Source organism: Brassica oleracea, chromosome C5, assembly GCF_000695525.1.
Source record: "Brassica oleracea var. oleracea cultivar TO1000 chromosome C5, BOL, whole genome shotgun sequence".
NCBI lineage: Eukaryota > Viridiplantae > Streptophyta > Magnoliopsida > Brassicales > Brassicaceae > Brassica > Brassica oleracea.
Window position 1 is genome coordinate 39,928,889 of NC_027752.1, and position 8,816 is coordinate 39,937,704.

Sequence of the window (8,816 nt, forward strand, 5' to 3'; positions counted from 1 at the left end):
TTTTTATTTATAAAAACTATTTTATTATTTTTTGTATTTTAAATATGTTTTCTATTTCAATAATAATTTTATATTTTTGAATTTGAATTTAAAAAAATAAATTTATAATTTTTTTTTTGAATTTTGGAAATATTCCGAGGAAGTGTATCCCTCGGAATATTCCGACGACATATTCCTCGGAATATTCCGAGGAAATGAATTTCCTCGGAATTCCGTCGGAAATTTCCGAGGGATTTCCGAGGAAAGATAAATTTCTGAGGAGTTATTTCCGATGACTTTTTTCGTCGGTATATCGTCGGAATAGCGTTATTCCGACGACATACCGACGATTTTTTCCCTCAGTATGCCGCTGTTTTCTTGTAGTGAGTTGTCTACAAATACCATTATAGTGTTAACTAGCAATTACGATCATTACGTATTAAACAAACGAGAAGACTTGAGTATCAAAAAATAAAGTAGGATAATGACTATCGCAACGACCGTGCTGTTGTCGCCACTAGAACGTTAGACCATGATTAATCCGAGATTCTTAGAATGAGGTTTTTAGCGAAAGTTAAAAAACGGTTTCTTAACTTTTAACTAAAAAAGCTAAGAACCGGTTCTTAAATTCTTTATTTAAGAATCCGGTCTTAGTTTTTTTAGTTAAAAGTTAAGAAACAGTTTTTTAACTTCCGCTAAAAACCCCATCTTAAAAATTCTGGGTTAATCATGCTCATAGAATCAAATATAATAAGATTGCAACTCTCGTTGGTCTCTCTCACTCTCCCTCTCTCTCTCTCTCTTTCTAAGAGAAAAAAGGAATGATAAAAACATTGGAACAATTGTGAAAATAACATATTAATTGATATATAAGGTCAATTGTGCATACTGACGTTCGTTTCTAACTTTCTTTTTGCGTAAAATGTTTCTTTGATTGATCGGAACCAAAGGAAGATTCTTGAGTTATCTGTTTTGTAAATATTTTGTACTTTTTTTTTTTGAAACACATACATATTTTGTACTTAATTATATAATTTGAGGTATATTTTAACATATGGGTGAGATGCAAAGTCCATTAGCTAAAAGCATGAGAAAGACATTTTCACATCACGGATGGACAAGAATCTCACATCTGTAAGCCACACAAAATTAGTATCATTTAATATAACGATGTGGGGAGAGGTGGACAATGTTTATACACTTAAACTAAAGTTGATCTTTCATTTTCCATCACATTTTCTTCGTTGTGGTGACCATTTCTTTAATAATATAAAATTTACGAAGTTCACTGGTCTTTTTTTGTTTTAATATGTCAATAAGCTATTAATATATTATCATACTATACAATATTGGAAACGTGTAAAGTCGGTATCTCTATATCACTGCAAAAAGAAACAAGACATGATAAAGCCTCCCTAACCAAAAATGTTCCATACATTTAATAATTTCTTTTGAAAAAAATGTCACGTTGATACTAATTAAATTTTTGAGATTTTCAAGTTTAGTTTTCAACATGACATATAAGTCAATCCAAACATTTTGTTTGACCTGACATAATATTCTTGAAGTTCTTTTAGTACGGCTTTTGAAAAGCTAGATTGTATCGCTTCACATATTCATTTTAGGGTAACCGTGAAGTATTTTTCAGATTTCCATTTGTAACAGATAAAAACAAAAATAAATCAACAAGTAGAGCAGAAAATTCTCTAGAATCGAGAGTAGTACCGTTTAATTTAAACACTGCAGAGGACAGGGCTTCACCACACGAAAAAGATAGCCTTTACTTATATTGGCTGTATTCTGAAGTGGTAATTACATGAGCAGGAATATCTCCGCCGAGCAGATTTTGTTTCTTGATTTGTTTGGTAGCCTTCAAAAAGAATCAACGAACCTAATTTATAGTTCAATATGAAAAACACATCCTTCTCGATATTATTATGCCAATAAGTTTGTGTCACCTATTACATCAAATAAAGGAGAGTATCTTTTTAACGCATAACACCAAAACAACTTTTTCAATATTTCTAGACCAGAAAACAGAGGACCATAAGTTTAATATAAACAATTTTCTAAGATTCAGTCTGATATTGTCTTTTTATTATACCAAATAAATATGATAAGAGTTGATAAAAGAAGACAATAGAGGATGCTGCATCATATCCAAATAAATAATGCATGGTATAGTGGTCCAGTGGGAGTGGCACAAGAAGTTGCATGTGGTTAAGGGCACATTAACACTCGTGTAGTCTTTAGCTTGTCCAAAAGGCATATTCGTTTATTAAACAGAGAACCCATAGTAAAGTTCTACTGAGAGAATCAAAACACATTAAGATGATGAAATGTTGACGTGACTAACAAGGAAACGTGGGGCTCTCGAATTGGAAGACGGTAGTACACTGAGGTGAGGCATTGGGATAAGACAAGACTAGCTCTTCATCTTTCTATGTGATTGGTTGAGCTGTGACAAGGATGACTGATTGAAGAATCTTGGCGTTTGCAATCACATGCCTTAATACTGATAGATGTGGCTCTTGCACTTTGAGCATTGCTCTAACGCATTTGAGTGCTCTTTTCGAACTCAATTCACTCACGACCTTTCGATTAGTGTTTAAACGACTAGAAAACAGGTCGTTGTGGATTTTCACGTGTTTAGGTCTACTGCCACTCAAGAGTGTCGACTTCTCTTGTACAGCAAGACACAACAAACACAAGACTTTGCTCGGAATGAGAAGTGTTTAGCAGTTTGAAGAAATGAAAAGACAGGAGCACACACACAACTTTAACCAGTTCACTTCCGTTAACTAGGGTAGCTACGTCTAGCCGAGACTTTGCTCGGAATCCACTCTAATCGGTGATTACAACAAGGAGATACAAGTGACCCGCCTAATACCATTCACGAGTACTTAGACTCACTCTGTAACTCTCCATGTAACTAGAGAAAACGATTGTAACAAGTTTATGATAATGACAATCTTTTCTCTTATCACTCTTTTCTATCCTACTCTCTCTCATTACCTCAATGCCTTTATATGTAATGTATGCATTAGGTTACTCGTACTGCAGCGCCTCCATGGTGACGTGTATCAAGCCGTTGGAGATGCTCTGTGATCTTATCCTCATTGCAAAGACTCTTGCTTTATTGACCATAAACAGACAAAGCCTTGTACGCTGAATAGCTGGCTCCTCTTCATCGTTTTGCCAAAAGCGAAACAGCCATTTTCAAGTAGTCCAATAAAGCAGGTTTACTTTAGTCTTGATTTACTTCTACTGCGGTAAGTCTCGAGTCACCATTGGCCTTTAGGATTCAAAAACTTGCGTGATCATCAAGTTAACATCTCCACATCACGGTAAAAGGAAAAATCAGAAGAAGAGAAAACAATATGGGGTGTGTCACACCGCATTCAATATAATATATTGTAGTTATGTGACTTATGTGGATGCTGAGCATCTCGAGTATGGATGCGGTCTTGAGGAAGTGCCTGAATACATAAATCATGTCGTATGTAAATCATCTTAAACTCCCTTCTAATCTAAGGACACTACCAGGATAAAAGAGACGTGAGTGAACTGAAAAGAAAGCTTTGAACAAAGTTCAAGGGAATAAGTAAATAACTAACCTCAAGCCTCAATAGAATGAACCTTTGGGGCCAGTGAGTCTGGTGAGGGCAATGAAGGTATCAGGTATAGACGGCGGAAAAGGCAGAAGAATATTTTGTGTAATGTTCCCGGAGAATGTGATCTTCTCAAGCTTAGAAGCTAATGTACTGATGGTATACTTTCCAAAGCGTGTGCATCTACACTTGAACATCTCAAAGCAACGGAGAATCTATACCTTTCTGGCTTCATCATGCCTTTTTATAAAACAGAGTCCTAACAGCTTCCAGAGTTGTAAGATGACTCAGAATTACGCTAAGAATGCTCTCAGGCAATTCAGTGAAGTTATCCCTAAGGTTCTCACTACATAGCTAGGCCCTCATGGAAGATGAAGAAATCGTCTCTATATGGGCTCGTTTTGACGTGGGATGCATTGATGTTATTTCCCTGATACAGCCATAAAGAAAAACATCAGAGAGAAATGCGAAAAACGTTAGTGAACGAAAAAAAAAGAAACAATGTAGTTGTGATGTAATAAAAAAACATGCAGTTTAAAACTTCAAACATCATGCAAAATACCAAATCTCAAAAGCATATGAAAGAGACGTTTAAGACTAAAGAACAACGTAAGGACTCTTCAACTCGGCATGAACCTGTCTCATTCTTTCCACAGCTCTATCTGAAGACTCCAATATATTTTTTGAGCTGTCTTCATGTTTCCTCATCCGTTTCTCTTGCTTCCTCTTCCCATGGAACCCATGACAAAGTTTCTTAAACGCTTCTTTTTCAGTCAATATCCTGCCAAATTCATCCACCCTATCAATCCTAATATCCTTAAACGCATCTTTGAATCTGTCATCTTTACCATGATTGTCTCTAACACCTAGATGATGCTTGCTGCTGCTTTTCTCCTTGAAAGTTCCTTGCTCTCTGAGAAGCTTTAACGCCCCAGATAATCCTGTACCGACGTCGACCTCACGCATCACTCCGTCTCTAACCCTAGAACGATCATGGGAACCATGATCATCAATCTCTTCATTAGCTTTGAAACGAATCCTTTGATCAAACACATCTCTTTGTCTCTCCGATGATTCAAACCTCTTTTTCTCATTCTTTATTGAAGAACCAAGATCCTGATCAGTTTCAAATCTTGAAGCGAGACCTTCTTTCTTTACAGCAGCAATATTAATAACCAGTTTCTTATTCTTCCTCATCGAATTCTTCTTCATATCAATATTGAGATGAGACATTCTTATGAAAATCCAACACAATTGTGAAATAATAATCCCCTATAGAATCCAAACCCTAATTATTCTCTATGCCTTGTGACATATATGTATAGAGACCACAAGAGAGATCTAGCTAGGTTACAATCCTAATACATACCGAGAAAAGAAGATGAGAGAAGAGGCAGTTATATATACATGAATTGTTGAAGAAGAAGGGTAGAGAACTTCCGAGGTGGGCGGCTGCTGACTAGAAGAATTATTTGCGCCGCACGAGCGAAAGCCCTAAACTTTTATTGGTCAATCACTCAAGCACGTCCATATTGACTTTTCAACACCTAAATGGCCCAAAATTGAATCAAAACAATGAAAATATGAGGGTTTTAAATCAATAAAGCCCATTAAGAGGCTTTGTTTGAAGACATTGGTGGTTTCTTTCTTTCTTGTTTCTTCTTCTAGTTACTTTACGAATCAGCAGAACTAACTGAAGGTAAAGAATCTGAAATGTGACATACTACATAGTCCATAGATATCACAGGTGAAAGCATGTAATGGTTAAGTATCATCAGGGGCTGCTTAGAAATCAAATTTAAAACACATAGTTGGTACAATCACAAAAGAGATGTTATCAAGTTTTTAAAGATAGAGACAAATGATTTATAACAATTTTTTTTTTATTTTATTAAAAGTACTCAAAAGATATTACAAAGAACTCGAGAGACTTTTTAGGACTTAGCTCACTCATCTCACTTGGCTTGGATCACAACACATTCCAAGCTTCCTTATTTATAGTACAAGACCTAAAGATATTTGATATCTTACATTACGCACCAGACATGTCATATCTTACATTACACACCACAGATAGTTGATGTAGATTCTTTTGACTAATATATGGCATACATAATTATGTTGAGAGGAGGGAACAAAGTGCAGCTGCCCAGGGTCCGAATTCAAAATTTTAACTTTTTGATAAAATTAACATGTTTTATTTTATTAATCTAGGGTATCAGAGATCTACGCAAATGCTCACACTAATTTTTAAGAAAAATTGCATCTTATGGATAAACCCTTTCTTTCAATATGTAAATGGGATGAAAGCATAAGTCTATTTTTATAAACAAAAAATAGGTATAAATATATTTTTAGCTAAATTTAGCTTATCTGTTTAAAGTAATTTTTTTTAATGAAAGAGGTCTCATACAAAATCCTAAATCAGTTATATTAAATACCTATTTTTAACTTTTAATTAAAAAAAATTAATATACAAAATACCTAATATATATATATATATATATATTTTGTCCAACGGCCTTTACAATTCTTGAACCAGTCATGAGTCTCATCAAGTTTTGATAGTAGAACAATGGAATGTAACATTATCTGAAAGCCAGGAAAGATCTATAGTGAGTAGTTTGAGTTCTACTTCTACTACTCTGGTCTGGATATTATATGCTTGAAAAAAGTAAATTAAATTTAAATAATGGGGCCACATCCAGTGTTTTTATTGTCTTGTGGTTATGGAATTTATAGCTTGTGGAGGATAAGATGAGCACCAAACTGTGGGTGAAGGGTGAAGACATTGTAAGGAGCATGAACATAAGAAGGCGAAAACTCGAAGGAGAATCTCTGTAGTATCAATGCCATTGCCATCTTTGCCTCCAACATTGCAAAGTTCTGTCCTATGCAGATCCTCGGTCCCCACGCAAAGGGAATGAATGAGACTTGGCTCTTTGTTGCCTTTGAGACACCATCTTTGAATCTATCGGGCTTGAAATTCTCTGCATCGTTTCCCCACATGTGGGTATCTCGTTGGACTAGCATAACAGGTAGAGTGATGTGAGTGCCACCTGGCAGCGTCAGGTCACCGAGCTTCGTCTCTTTGTGAATGGCTCGTGTAAGCTGGATAACTGGAGGGTATAGCCTAAGGACCTCATATAGTATCATCGTCATCTGTAATGGATTAAAAATATTCAACAAAACATAACGTCACATGAAGGTTTCTGATTTGGTATTACTTACAATTTTGAGATGGTTAAGACCTTCTGTATCAGGTTCTTTATCACCAAAAACTTGCTTCACTTCTTCTCGTGCCTTAGCCTGCCAGTCTTGGTGTTGGCTTAGCATAACCATTGTCCAGACAAGAAGTACTGAAGTTGTCTCTTGCCCGGCGAAGTAGAACAACTTGCACTCCTCTATCACATCCTCGATGCTCATTCCAGTTCCTTTAGCTTGTCCTAAATTTGATTCAAGAAGTGTGCCTAGCAAGTCATCGCTTGGTGCTTCACCAGCTTCTCTGGCCCTTAACCTTTTGTTAACTATCCCTCTCAGTATATCTTGGACTTCTCTAGCTGCTGCTTTCATCCTTCTATTACCCTTCGTTGGGTAGTATCTACACAAAAGAACAACAACATGGTTTATGTCTCCTAATAGAGATTACATGGTCAGACCATGATTGAAGTAGGTTTTATTACCTGTATCCAGGGATGAAAATTCTCCTAAAAGCTTGTGAAAGGTGCTGTGCTAGTTCTGCTTGGAGCTCAAATATCCTCTGCCCTTCTTTATAGCTGCTGCCAAAAGCAGTACGAGAGATCACATCAGCAGTCATACTAGTAAGCCAAGGCCAAACGTCCACCTCACAAGATGACCCTTTGTCCGAGACTATACTGTTCCATTTGCCAACAACCTCGCTGCAGCTCTGGTGAAAAGCAGGTATCATATTCTGTACATAGAAGCACAAGTGTCACAAAATTGTGTCAGCCAAATTGTTATCTATGAGATTAATAAATCGCCTAGAATATATTTCCATGTAACAATTAGGAAAAAAAGAATATAACTTATGATACCATGTTAGATCCTAACACAAAGCAATCAAAACCTAAATGAAGGCAAAACCTTGATCTTCTCAAGGTGGAAGGCAGGGTTGATGATTCTTCGGTGTTTAGCCCATTTATCACCATCATAACTAAACAGCCCAGTGGCTATGAGTCTGCTCAAAGGGAATGAATGTGGCTTCTGGAAATCATATATTTTGTTGAACACTTCCTTGATTTGCTCAGGATCCGTAATGGTGATGGTTGGTATAGGTCCACGCCATGTAAAGAATGTCCTTCCTGTTACACCCACATAGTGAATACAAAACTTGAAAAGCTCTTGTCTAGACCATGTACTCTGCAGATGGGAATCAAGAAACATACCGTAAGTCTTGAGCATGTGCGAAGGGAAAGGCACAACACGTGGGATGATATCATCCGTTATTTTGATGGGTTTGGACCTTGCCTCCATTGACATGTTATAATCCCTTCTCACATCACCAACGAGTGGCTTGTAAGGACTGCCGGAAAGGCCTTGTCTTCTCAGGTAACTTTCAAGCATCTTTGGTTTAAACCAAACCCAGTTTAAGGTTCTCCATACCCACCACAACACAGCAACTATAGCTACTGAAACTGTAACGGACGCAGCTGATGTTTCCATTTTTATTTCCCAGGAAAGAGAATGAGAGATATGGATAATCTGCTGATATTCTTGGGATCTAAATATATATGGATGTGGTGATGACATTGTTGGGCCTAATTATTAAGCGTAATGGCTCAAATAATATATGGCAAAATGTGAAAATAAATGGGCCTATGGGTTCTTATAAAAAGCCTTGTTGGTTTTAATGAAATGAAGTTAACAACATCCCACATTGGTTGGGAGAGTTGATTTTGAGGAGTATATATATGTCTTTATGACATGAGAGGTTAAACAGCTCAGAGGAAGAGAGAGCTCCCCACGCGCGCGCCGCCGCCGCCGTCCGGCTGGCTCGGGCTCGGTCCGTCCGGTTTTTATTCTATCATTTATGTCAGTCCGGTTTTTCGGCTTTTACAATCTTAACTCAAAATCGCTTTATGTTTAAAGCTTTAGTCGGGTTGATAAACGATTAATAGAAACGGGTTTTGGAACCGTGTTTGCGATTTGCTTTCTAGCATTTCCGCGAAACGTTTTGTTCTTATCTCACAACGATGTTTGCGATTT

At 36.8% G+C, this 8,816-nt stretch overlaps 3 protein-coding genes across 4 annotated transcripts in view; all 3 read right to left on the minus strand.

Moving 5' to 3' along the window:
• Window positions 1-3,779: 3,779 nt before the first annotated feature.
• On the minus strand, window positions 3,780-5,041 carry LOC106294489 (SART-1 family protein DOT2). 2 transcript variants are annotated; one of them, XM_013730050.1, is made up of 2 exons: window positions 4,227-5,041; window positions 3,780-4,020 (listed from the first exon to the last, which is right to left on the minus strand). In XM_013730050.1, the coding sequence occupies exons 1-2, from the start codon at window positions 4,821-4,823 to the stop codon at window positions 3,937-3,939; spliced, it is 681 nt and encodes a 226-aa protein (XP_013585504.1). In that variant the 5' UTR covers window positions 4,824-5,041; the 3' UTR covers window positions 3,780-3,936. The 2 variants fall into 2 exon arrangements, with proteins under 2 accessions (XP_013585504.1, XP_013585505.1); XM_013730051.1 differs by having other exon boundaries at window positions 3,849-4,020; window positions 4,153-5,041.
• Window positions 5,042-6,252: 1,211 nt separating this feature from the next.
• On the minus strand, window positions 6,253-8,273 carry LOC106295905 (cytochrome P450 72A13-like). The gene is made up of 5 exons (XM_013731916.1): window positions 7,997-8,273; window positions 7,695-7,912; window positions 7,274-7,521; window positions 6,822-7,191; window positions 6,253-6,752 (listed from the first exon to the last, which is right to left on the minus strand). Exons 1-5 carry the CDS (start codon window positions 8,271-8,273, stop codon window positions 6,327-6,329), a joined length of 1,539 nt encoding a protein of 512 aa, XP_013587370.1. The 3' UTR covers window positions 6,253-6,326.
• Window positions 8,274-8,643: 370 nt separating this feature from the next.
• The window catches only part of LOC106292297 (cytochrome P450 72A15-like), a 9,796-nt gene continuing 9,623 nt past the window's right edge, over window positions 8,644-8,816 (minus strand). The window contains exon 3 of the mRNA XM_013727896.1: window positions 8,644-8,670. Within this exon, the coding sequence (XP_013583350.1) occupies window positions 8,644-8,670 (27 nt within the window). The remainder of the gene's footprint in view (window positions 8,671-8,816) is intronic.